The 12,272-nt window shown below is 54.0% G+C and overlaps 1 protein-coding gene across 10 annotated transcripts in view; it reads left to right on the top strand.

Annotated features, from left to right (window-relative positions):
• Window positions 1-12,272, top strand: part of MYO18B (myosin XVIIIB) — a 229,256-nt gene that overhangs the window by 22,922 nt on the left and 194,062 nt on the right. For all 10 annotated transcript variants that reach the window (XM_044930013.2, XM_025267427.3, XM_044930011.2 and 7 more), the window contains 5 exons: window positions 446-622; window positions 5,179-5,377; window positions 7,283-7,425; window positions 8,248-8,348; window positions 9,360-9,423. In XM_044930013.2, coding sequence (XP_044785948.2) covers window positions 446-622; window positions 5,179-5,377; window positions 7,283-7,425; window positions 8,248-8,348; window positions 9,360-9,423 — 684 coding nt within the window. The remainder of the gene's footprint in view (window positions 1-445; window positions 623-5,178; window positions 5,378-7,282; window positions 7,426-8,247; window positions 8,349-9,359; window positions 9,424-12,272) is intronic.

Here is a 12,272-nt window from a genome sequence, read left to right as displayed (position 1 = left end):
TGTGTGTCAGGCTGTCAGAGAAATGGGGCAATCAGGGCATTGGCCTTCGTCCTAAGCATCCCTGAGCACACGCAGAGCTCCCCGACAAGACGCAGAAGGGAGAGAAGCAGCAGAGGACACGTCCTCCGAGCACACCCGCCTTTCTGTGTCTGAGAGACAGAAGGCACGTGAATCTTGCTGCGTGTCCTCAGAGTGCCTCCCCTCCTGGTGCCCTGAGCGCAGTGTAGGGAGGGGCAGCTGCCAGTTGCACAGAGCGCAGGAGAAGCGATGCCGCTGTTTCATCTGTAGGTTTTGTCGCTCTCTGCGGAGTCCTCAGTGCACTGCTGCCCAGGAACCGGGTCACCGGGGCCGTGTGTGGGGCCAGGGGGCGGAGGTGGGCGTGGTGGTGGTCGTGGTGGTGTGGGGGCCCAGGAGGCCAGAGGACTCTCTGTGTGATGGTTCGCAGGCCAACCCCCCGGAGCTGGACCAGGCTGAGGACCTGGCCTCCCTGGTCAGTGTCAACGAGTCCAGTGTCCTGAACACGCTTCTGCAGCGCTACCAGGCTCAGCTACATCACACCCACGCTGGGCCCGACCTGATCTTCCTCCAGCCCCAAGGGCTCATGGCGCCCTCTGCTGGCAAGGTGAGGGGGCCCCAGGGGCGGGGCGGGGCCAGGCCAGGGTCCTCTGCATCTCGGGAGCAGAGCCCCTGAGCCCCTGCAAGCCTGTCTGAGCGGCATCCTGCAGACATGGCTGCTGGGGTGTCAGAGCATCGGGGAGCCTTGGGGACCACATGGTGCCCCCTCCTTAGAGGGGAAGAGAACGGATACAAACAGCAACGGGAGCACAAGAGACAGTGACAGTGGGAGAGAACGTATCGGATGGTGTCAGGTCTGTCAGGCTCTCCTTTACCCAGCTTTGCGTGTCATCTCAGCCAGTCCTCAGGTCCATGAGAGGACGGGGGCCAAGACTAGCCCTATTAACGGATGGGAAGCTGGGCCAGCTCCAGACTCAGGCTCGGAGCTGGAGGAGCTGGGGTGAAACCCACATGGCTGGGCCCTCTGTGCTCTGAAGCCCAGGCTGGACCCTCGGGAGTCCCAGACATCCGCATGAACTGGGAAACTAAGCCTCCGTTCTACTTTTATTCGTTTCTACACCCTGTGGAGTGTAGAAACGGTCTGTTTATTGTCAAGACCACGGTCGTAGTGAGGGGACCCTCTCGGCGCCATCTTGTGGAGGGGCCTGCAGCTGCAACCCCGTCATTTGCGCCCGGTCCCCTCAGTGTTCTGGCCTGGAGAATTCCGTGGGCTGCGTAGTCCACGGGGTCACAGGGTCCGACGCGACTGAGGGACTTGCACTTGCACTTCACTCAGCCTCAGTTCACCTGGTTGCTCCTGTCGGAGATAATGATGGAGGGTCCCGTGTGCGAAGGCGGGCAGATCAACCTGCCTTTGTGAGCTGCTTGTCCTCGTGGGGAAGACAGGTCCATCATGACAAAGAGCAGTGTGTGGAGGAGATTATAGGAGGTAGGAACGGCTGGTGCCAGGTCTCACACGGGGTCGAAGTGGCTCCGCTCCTGCTCTGAGCCTGGTGGAGATTTTCAGCAGAGCAGTGACATGTAGTGTGACTATGCTAGGAAAGGATCCTCTTGGCCATGGGGTGGAGGTGAGAGGTGGGCAGGAGTGGAGGCAGGGAGAGCCGTTGGAGGTCAGAATCTCGTCTGTGCTCCATTCGGAGGGCTTGTTGGCCCGGGAGGGGTCAGGCCTCTAGGATTCCTGCTAATGCACCTCAGTGCTTTGGAAAGGTCATGATGCCTCGTATCTGTCAACTGGGGATGAGAAGCTGCATCTTGCCCTTGGACTCCCACAGGACAAAGTCATTCGTAGCCCCTGAATGATGCTGAGTCCATTAAAGAGGGGGCAGTAGCCTGGACCCCCTCCCCAAGGCTTCTCTTCTCTAGGACTCCCTTTGCGCCCCCTCTAAGTCACCCTCCCAGCCCCTCCCCGACCTGGCCGTTCTGGCCAAGGGCCATGCGTGCACCCCCTCTCCCTTGCCGGGCAGGCCATGCTCCAAGCCTTCTGAGAAGCTGAGCTCCAGCTCTGTAGGAACCCCCGGGAGAGGTGTCTGTCGCAGGTCCCTCCTCTGCAAGTTCGGTTCTCACAGTTCTCAGTTGTCCAGGATTGTGCATCCTTTACTCTGGCTGGGTCAAAGAGCCTCATAATGCAGGCGTTAGGACCCACCCTGGTAGGAGGAACTTGAGTCCTGTGAGCCCCAGCTAAGCCCCTGTAACTGCTGGGTTGGGGCTGGGCCCTGCTCAAGTCATCCTGCCTCCCACACCTGCTCTTTGGCTGGGTCTCATCTGGTTCCTCAAGTGGCCACCAGGTGGCAGCAGAGACCTGCAGGAGGGGACTGGGACCGCCTTGAAGATGGGCTTGGTGGGGTCTGGGCAGGGCTAGGGGCCTTTCTCGCTGGGGGTCTGGGCTCACCCAGCGGCTGGGAGCTGGGGGTATGCGTGGGGGGTGCAGGCCTCTGTTGGAGTGAGTTGCTGTGACTGTGTTGGGTGTAGATGGGCACACTTGTGTACAGAGGCCTCTGCTGCTGTTGGGTATGTGTGCCCTTGACCATGCCCATGTGCAAGCCTGTGAGGGTACCTGTGTGTGTCTGCAGGATCCTCCCTTCTCCCCTGCAGGCCTGGGAATGCTGGCGGTTGGGACAGCCTGGGCCTTGATGTTTCCACGGTGGGAGGTGGCTTGGGGCTCAGACCCTGAGGCCCTCTGCCTGCCCATGCCCCCAGGCCGTGCCCAGCCAGTGTGAGGGGCCTGTCTTCCTTTGCCAGCTTTGGGGTCCTGCTGAGCCTTTTGCTTTGTGTCAGAATGGGGCTCATCACTGTTGCTGGGGGTCTTGGGCTGTAAAGGCCAACAGTGCACCGGGGGCCCAGGTTTGGGGGGGCTGCCCCACTGGGGTTTGTGCCCCTGGTCCTGCCAGGCCACTGGGGAGGGTGGGTGGGGCCTCACTGGTCACCCAGTTAGCATCCTGGGCTTCCAGTGCCTCCTCTGGCCAGGCCTGGTCCCCTGCTCCCTTCTATGCCTCTTCACTGCCCTTGCTATCTCTGCTTCCATCTTCCATTCTCCCTGAAAACCATGCTAAGCGGACATTTCTCAGGTCACCAGTGATCTCCATGCTGCCCCGTGGTCAGTCCCTGGTGTCCCCTGACCTGACCCTCAGTGCACTTCAGGGGCTGGTCCCCCCTCCTCCTGCCGCCACTCCCTTCCTTAGCTCCCAGATTCTGCTCTCCTGCTTTTCCTCTCATCCACTGGCCCTCCCTCTCAGCCTCCTTAGCTGGTCCCTGATCTCTTCAGGTCAGCCCCCTCCCCACACCTCTTCTCTCTCCCTCTTTAAAGGCCCATTTTCTTGGTGATCTCATCCAGGCTCGTGGCTCTAAAATGACTCCCGTTCAGTATAATTTAATTAGTTGGTTTGTTTATCACCTGTTTTCTCCCAAGTGAAAGCAAGTTCTATAGGCAGGGCTTTTTTTTTATATATGAAAGGTATAAATTACATACAGTTAAAGTCACCTCTTTTAATGTTTAGTTTTGTAGGTTTTTGACAAACACAATTGTGTAGTTGCCTCCACCGTCAATTACAGGAAGTTCCATCACCCCCAGAAGTTCCATCACCCCCAGAGTTTTCCACATCCTTGTGGATATCCCCTCCCCCATGCCCTGCCCTCGGCAGCCACTGTGATCTGTTCCTTTGTCCCTTTTCCCTAGTTTTGCCTTTTCTGAAAAGTCGTATAAATGGACTTGTACAGCATGTAACCTTTCGAATTGGCTTCTTCCACTTAGCACAATGCACACAACACCCACATTTGAAATTCACTCATATTGTTGCAGCTCTGAGCCGTTGGTTCTTTTATTCTATTGTATAGCTTTGTTTATCCATTCAGAGGGGAACCCGCTGTCCCAGTTTCCCTGGGCTGGAGTGGTTTTTCTGGGACATGGGACTTCCAAGACTAAAACTAGGGTGATTGGTTGCCTTATTCGCTCTTTAGTTGAAGGGCATTTGCGTTGTTTCTAGGCTTTTTGGTGTGTGTGATTTTGAATTCGTAGTCAATGTAGTCAGTGACAGAGAGGGCTTTTTGGTGAGAACGGGTGTTCGTTTGTTATGGGTAGATCCCTAGGCGTGGGGTTTGCTCTGTTGTGTGATGCACATCTCGCCGTGAAAGAAGTCGTGACACTGCTCTCCAGACAGGCCTGATCGTGGAGCTTTCCCACTGGCGCTGTGGGGAGCCCCAGTCCTTCTGCCTCTTCGCCAGAACCTGGTAGCGAGTGTCCAAAAAAAAAAAAAAATTAAAACCTGTTTTTAGCTATTCTAACAGGTGTATAACGGTATCTCCTCATAGTTGGCAGTGTGTGTATACTCAGTGGCTCAGTCGTGTCTGACTCTCTGCGACCCCGTGGACTGCAGCCCACCAGGCTCCTCTGTCTGTGGAATTCTCCAGGCAAGAACATTGGCGTGGGTTGCCGTTTCTTTCTCCAGGCAGTCTTCCCGACCCAGGGATTGTACCCACATCTCCTGCATTGGTAGATAGATTCTTTTCCACTGGTGCCAGCAGGAAGCCCCATGGTGGGCAAAGGTTTCCTTTATTTGTTTTGAGTAATGTTGTGTCCCTAGTGCCTGCTATATAGTAGACATTCAATGAACGTTTTGTTTTTGAGTGAAGAATGAGTGGATGGATGAACGAAGAAGTGGAAGCAGCTTCAGGTATCATCGAAATCTGTTACGGCAAATACTTAGGACACGTACCACCATCTCCCCATGCCCCATTCTGTTTCCATGGCAGGCGTCACTAATCAGTCGGGCCGTTTATCCAGCTGCTTTGTTCAGGCAGGAACAATCCAGTGATTTGCATAGTAGCGAGATGAACCCCACGAGCTAACGCAGCTCTGGTTCAGGCCTCTCATTAGCTGCAAGGCAGGCCCAGGCTCTCAGTTCAGGGGCCAAGACTATGCATAGACTCACAGGGGACCAGTGGTGGGCCTCGACCTTCACCCTGGGCTCTCCCCAGAAAAACGCACAGCTTCTCTGTTAAGTCGAGTGGGATGGGAGCAGGAACGCGGATCTGGGCTCAGTGCTGGTCGTGGAGTGCTTCCTGGGCTCTGGCTTGGTGGGAAGGCTGATACCCGTGATCTTCCCACAGGTGCCCAGGAACCGCCGGGATGGCCTGCCTGCCCACATCAGCTCCCTGGCCCAGCGGGCGTACTGGGCTCTGCTAAGCCAGCGGAGAGACCAGAGCATCGTGACCCTGGGCCGGAGTGGTGCTGGCAAGACCACCTGCTGTGAGCAGGTCCTGGAGCACCTGGTGGGGATGGCGGGCAGCGTGGATGGCAGGATCTCAGGTATAGTGGTCACCAGGTGACATGCAGCCAGGACATGGGGAGGGGGCGGGCATAGGAAGAGGGAAGGGAGAGTCAAAGGAGGCACTGTGTGGCCCTTTCTTACATCCAATCAGCCAGCCTTCACTGGGTGCGTGTGTGCAGACCCTGTGCTGGCTTCCAGGCAGGGCCACCTCTGGTTTGCTAAGATGCTTCTGTGTGAATTAGAAGTTAGGTCTCCTCCCTCCAGACACCCACTGCCATCTGCAGGTCAGTCATCAACATTTGGTCATTGTTAGAACCAAGCAGTGACGGCCACGTCCTGGGCCAGCATCCTGATAACTGTGCAAGCCTGTGAGTGTGTGATACAAATGCTGTACCCTTCGACGTGGGGTCCCCATGCCGTGCACGGCCTGCTGGCCTGTGCAGAGGACCTGCGAGTAAAGACAGGGCAGGGCCTGTGCTCAGGAGGAGCCGATGGCCAGAAGGGAGGCTCGGCGGCACGTCTGTGCTACGAGGTGGTGCAGCAGGGTTGGGGGGAGAAGGAGGGCTCATGGCGGAGGGGCGGGCGGCTGCCTTGAGGAAATGATGTGTGAGCTGGGCCTTACAGAGGGTGTCAGTCGATAATAGTAATTCAGTATTGGTAGTGATCGTAGTGAGTGCTTGCTGAGGACTCGTGAGCCAGACTCCATTCCAAACAGGTTAACTTACTCATTATTTAAAACAGCCCTGTAAAGGAGATATCATTATTATTTGAATTTTATAGAGGAGTCCAGTAAGACTTAGAGAGGTTTACCAGCTTGCCCAGACCACGTGGCTCATACACCCTAGTGCCAGTACTCAAAGCCAGGCAGGCTGGCTCCAGAGCTGTTACCCCTGGGCCAGAGTTCTCAAGCTACTGTTGCCCCTTTGAGGGCTTTCTAGATGTTACTTCTGCTAATCACCTCCCACCATGAAAGTTTAATGCCAGAGGTTCACCATGATCTGTTTATGCAGTTAGGTCTATGTGTGTGTGTGTGTATGTATCTGTGCTCTATACATAAGAAAGGAAAACTTCCGCACCTTCAAGAATCAGTGTCTGCCCTCTTGAGGGCAGTATTCACCCTGCTGAGAATATATGGCCCAAGCAATACTGCTTTTCTTCGTATAATAGCAAACATAATGCTAACAGCACCCCCCTTTGGAGCCTGTTCTAAGCACTTTACATTATTAAATCTTTTAGTCTTCATGACAACCACATGAGGTAGGTAGGTACTTACCCATCTTATAGATGGGTGTCTGAGACACAGGAAGGTTAATTTGTTCCAAACCAGGTAGCTATCAAAAGGGAGATCCCGTATTCAAACTTGCCTAACCGTGGTATTATCCTGCTTCTCCCCGGGGTTATGCCAGTGCTTTATTGAGCACCTGCTCTGCATCTGGCGCAGGTTAGGAGCTGGCATCCAGCGGGAGAGGCACCAGTCTTGGCCCTTGCAGAATGTAGGTCTGCAGAAAGTGTGTGTGGGTTGGAGGGTGGGAGTCAGGCTGGGCTGTATCCAGGCGCCTGGCACAGCACCTGGCCCAGAGAGGAGCTTGGGAAATAGTTGTGGGAAGACTGCAGGGCTTCTCAAACCTGCTGTGATGGAGAGTTTCCTGAGAGCCCTGCCCTCCTCCTAAACTCCACCAGGTCCAGGAGGCCCGGGGACAGCCCTTGTCACTCAGATGCCACCAATCCGGGGTCTGTGTATCTCCTGTCTTGACTCAGCTTTGCTCCCCCTGCACTTCTGCTCTCAGCACAGGGCCAGCCCAGCAGTGAAATGGGCGTGGCTTAGAGCTGATCTGGGGAGGTGGCAGGGGTCCCACTGGGGCTTGGGGCCAGAATGGGGTCCTGTGAGAGGCAGGGGTGGCAGTGCCTGGGCCATGGGTGATGCCCCACCCATGTCCCCACAGTGGAGAAGATTCGAGCGGCCTTCACTGTCCTCCGGGCCTTCGGCTCGGTGTCCACCGGCCACAGCCGCAGTGCCACTCGGTTCGCCATGGTGATGTCACTGGACTTTAACGCCACAGGCCGAGTCACGGCTGCCCAGCTCCAGGTGAGGCCTCTGGGTGGGAGAGGGAGGGAGTCTTCAGAGCTGCAGGGTCCCCAGCCCCACTCAGCCGGGCCCATGCCCCCAGCTGGGACCCTGGAATATGTCTAAATGGTCATCACTCCCCAGGCCGTGGCCAGCTTCTCCCCGCCTCGTTCAGTGCCCCCACATCCCGTCCCGGAGCGAACTGGCCTGTCTGCATCTTGGAGTATCACAGGAATGAAATATTCATGAGTAAATACATAATTCAGCCACTCATTAGTTGGGTCTTAAAAGTGTAAGCTGAAATTAAACAGACGCTCTCCGGCCTTCTGCAGCAGCTCGTGTGTGACGAGCACATGGCCTGTTTGTTCCCATCTCCAAAATCGTCCACCCCCTCCCCTTCCTCCCCACAAACATTCTATTTGAACAGAAAATAGGATTAGGTTATTAGAAGGGTTATTTGTATGTGGAACTGGGATAATATCCAGACTCGCTGGTGCCAAATAAATCCCCTTTCTGAACTGGCCCTGAAATTCTCGCATTCATCACCATTTTGGTCGCGTTATTACAGGCTTCCGTTACATAAGAGTATGTTGGAGGGTGGCTCTTATGTATGTTAATTGTGATTACCTTTGGATTCCTTAATCAGAATGAGTTCCTTAATCAAAGAGCATTTGTTAATTCCCTACGTGGAATCTGAATCAATAAGACCAAGGCCTGGGTGTTCCAATTCGGAGGTGTCCAGCCAAGTTGGGGCCTGAAATGTTGCCTCAAACAGTTGAGTGGTTCTGGGTGGGGCAGCCTAGTGGCCCCGTGGTGACCGGGTGTCTGTCCTCTCCTCGGCAGACGATGCTTTTGGAGAAGAGCCGCGTGGCCCGGCAGCCAGAAGGGGAAGGCAATTTCGAGGTTTTCTCCCAGATGCTAGCTGGGTTGGACCTGGATCTCAGGTGAGCGACTGGGCTGGATGGGGCCAGCCGAGGCCAGTGAGTCAGAGGGTGTTGGCTCTCCTGGGGTCCGGCCCCAGCTCTGCCCAGAGCCGAGCGGAGCCCAGTGGTAAGGAACCTGGCCTCTGATTCCAGCTGCCTGGGACTGCTCCCGGGCCGGGGAACCTAGCCAGGTGCCATCTGCTCTGAACTGCGGTTTCTTCCTCTGTAAAGTGGAAGCAGTACCTTGACTGACCTTGTAGGATTAAGTGAGATAGTTCACGTATGGCTCTTTATCCATGCTGGGGTGTGGAGGATGTCTACTCTGGTGCTGGTATTTCGGTCCAGGCTCTGACAGGAGCATGGGAGGTGGGCCAGGAACAGCATACCCCAACCTTGCAGAAGTTCCTCAACTCTGAGAGCCCTGGCTGCACCTGGGGTACCTCAGGGCAAGGAGGCCCCAGGTGGAATAGCCCCTGAGAAGCCAGGAGCCTCATCTCAGAGGGCCTCCTGAGGGAGGTGGCCCGGGGAGTCCTTTCTGCCCCTCCCTGACTCCTGGGCGTCCTTAGGCACGTGGCTCCCTGTCTCTGAGCCTCGGTTTCCTCATCTGTAGAGAGAAGGAGCAAAGCTCCCATGAGGCTTGAGGGGTTGCTTACCCCTGGCCAGGTTTGCCTCTGTGTCCCCATTATTTGTCTCCTGCCTTCCTCTCCGAGTTGAGGGAGCGGCTCCACCTGTCCTGAGCCTCGTGATAAGGCCAGAGGGACACTTGTACCCTTCAGAGAGATGAGAGAGGAAGCTTTCAGTTCTCAGAGCAGGGTAACTAAGGAGTAAGAAAGCTTTTGGAAGGCCTTTCCTTAGGAAGGGCCCAGTGAGGGCAGCAAGTGAGGAATATTTGGGCAGTGGGGCCGGGGCCCTAGGCCAGCTCTGGGGCCACCTGGGGCATTGTATGGAACCCCATGCCATGATGACCGCCTGCTCTCCCAGACCACCAGTGTGGGCGGGTCCTCCTTTACTTCTGGTCCCTTCTGTTTCCAGGACAGACCTGTACCTGCACCAGACGGCGGGCAGCAGCTCCTTTGGCATGGGCCTGTGGCCTAAGGTAAGGAGGAGGCCTTCTGGGTGTGAGTGGTCTTGTGTCCCCATGAGCGAGGGGTCCCTCTGCCACTGGGGTGCAGACTTGGCCAGGGCTGGTCACATGGGGGAGATAGGACTGCCTTTGTGGGGCCTGGGCTTGTCGGGGAAATGAGTCTTGTACAAATAACGGGAACCAAGAGATGGTCCGTGTAGAGGTAAGAGCGTGGGCTCTGGGACAGGCTGTCTAGAGTCAAGCCCCGGCTCTGACACTTACTGGATGTATGACCTCAGGCGTGGGCCCTAGCCTCTCTGGACATCTGTCTCCTCTTTGGTAAATGACGATGGAAGTGGTATCTCCTCATGGACCTGTTGTGAGGATTAAAGGAAAGGATGTGCATAAAGCACCTAGCCCTGGGCTTGGGTTGCATCAGTTAGAGGTGGTTCTCGTAGGAAATATTGTTAATAGTGTTCAGTGTGGAAAGGGGCAGTCAGAGATGGCTTCCTGGAGGATGGGGCCTATGACCAGGGCCTGGAGAGGTGGTATTCAGTTGTTTAAGAAAGAAGATTATTCACTTGTTTTATTTACTGTTTTATATTTTAAACATTATTTTGAGTTCCCTCCCACCCCCACACTCCTGCCGTCACTCCCTGTGTCACGCCTGTGCTAAACGCCGGGATTATGGTCCTCATCTGTGAATTTTCACTCGGTCAGGAGAGAGCAACTTGGGAATTAATGCAGTCATGTGACATAAGAATATTCCAGAGTCTGTACAAGATTCCCTGTAACAGAGGATAGTTGAAAGCTACTTGGCCTCAGTCAGGGAAGGCTTCTTAGCCAAGGGGACATGTGAGCTGGGTTTTGAAGGATGAGTAGTTCACCAGGTGGAGGGGAGTGGTCATTTCTCTTCCAAAGCTTTTTTTCCAAATATACATGTTGGAGAAACAAAGGGTACTGGAATAATTGGGCATCCTCATGCAAAAAAAGAATGTCAATCTACAAGAACTCACGCCGTATAGAAAAATTAACCAAAGTGGATCCTGGGCCTAAATGTAAAAGCTGTAAAATTTAGAAAACAGGAGGAAAATTTCTGTAACTGCATTGAGTGGAGACTTCATAGGTGTGACATTAAAAGTACAGCCCCCGAGAGAACAAGCCTATGAACTGCACTTCATTGAAATTAAGAACTTTTGCTCTTTGAGTGTTACTGTTAATATGAAAATAAAAGCCACAGACTGGGAGGAAATACTTGCAGATCACATATATGATGAAGTCTCTGAATCCCGAATATATAAATGACTCTCAGAACTCATAAATAAAACAACCTGACAAAAAAGATGGGCAGAAGAATTTCAACATAGTTTTACCAAAGAAGATTACGTAGATGGCAGATAAGCACGTACAATATACGTTAGTCATTAAAGGACTTTAAAACCACGACGAAATATCACTGCATGATACATAGAGTGCCTGCACTTGAAAAGGTGGAGCATAACCCGTGCTGGTGAGAATCGGGGGTAACTGGAGCTTTCGTAACCGTGCTGGTGGGAGTGGAAGATAGGCTCTTACCATCTTGGCAAACCATCTCTTACAAGGTTTAGCATACACCTCCCACGTGGTGTGCCAGTCTACTCCCAGGTGTTTATTCAGGAGAATGGATGTGTACATCCACTTTTTTACATGAGTGCATTAGCAGTTTTATTTGTGATAGCCAAAACCCAGAAACTATCCAAAATATCTATTAACGGGTGAATGGGTGAGTTCACTGTGGAATATCCATAAAGACAGTATGCTCCTCAATAATGAAGTACTGATCAGAATAACTGCGGAGTGAAAAATCTCGGATGAGAGAGTACAGCTGTATGATCTCATTTACGTGAAGCTCTGAAAAGTGCAGCTGAACCTGCCGTGACAGCAGGCAGGTCAGTGGTTGCCTGGGATTGGGTGAGGGCAGAAGACGGGGGAGAGGGTCATAAGAAAGGGAACTCGAGGGGCTGAGGGACGTGTCCGTCTTCTTTAGCACTGATGCTTTCGTTTGTGTGTGTCATAGCCTGTCACATTGTACTTAAAGAGAAGTGGTTGGTTTCTGTCAGTTACACCTCAGTAAGGCGTGCTGGGCTCTCTCTCTGTCCATCTCTCTCTGCTGGGTACTATCTGCAGAGTTATTGATTAACTAGGCCTGGGCTGGGACCTGAGAGTCTGTTTCTCACAAGTCCCCAGGTGATGCTGAAGCGGGGGTCCAGGGACCCCACTTTGAGAACCACCGTCAGCAAGTCTGTTTCGACAGTGGGTGGAGTGAGATGGGATGGGGCGATGCGGCTCCCCCAGCCTCACCTTGCTGTCACTGCCCCTGCCTCAAGGGGATCTGCAGTATGTTCTTCATTCAGGCCCTTTCTCCCCCTGGTTGGGGGCGCGGGGAGCTCAGATCCTACCCCGAATGGCAGAGGATGCGTGGCTGCCCCAGTGCTGGGCTTCCTCTAATGAGTTTGGGCCAGTTGCATGCGTTTGAACCAGCAAGAGCGTGATGGTTTGTTTTCTTGGTTTTGAGGACGAAAAGGGCTCCAGCCAGGCCCCCGTGATCTTCCCGGCCTGACCTGTTTGTTCACAGTGTGTGCACAGGAATGGGCATAGTGTGAACCCATATCAAGGAGGTGTTTGAAGTGGTTTTCTTTTTTCTCTGTTTCTGGGGGTTGTTTTTTTAGACCAATTGATCTGTGGGAACTTGTAGGGTAGTTCTTTGTTCTCGTCCTGCTACCTGGCAGGTACAGAGAGAGTGTTTTCTTTGTTTTCTAGGAGCAAAAATAGAATCTGGAAGCTCGTTGGTCTTTGATACAAGCCTGGGCTCATTTTCTGGGATCGGGCTGTCCAGGTATCAT

The sequence above is a fragment of the Bubalus bubalis genome, chromosome 17 (genome assembly GCF_019923935.1).
Source record: "Bubalus bubalis isolate 160015118507 breed Murrah chromosome 17, NDDB_SH_1, whole genome shotgun sequence".
Taxonomy (NCBI): Eukaryota; Metazoa; Chordata; class Mammalia; order Artiodactyla; family Bovidae; genus Bubalus; species Bubalus bubalis.
This window is presented reverse-complemented; position numbering and strand designations above follow the sequence as displayed.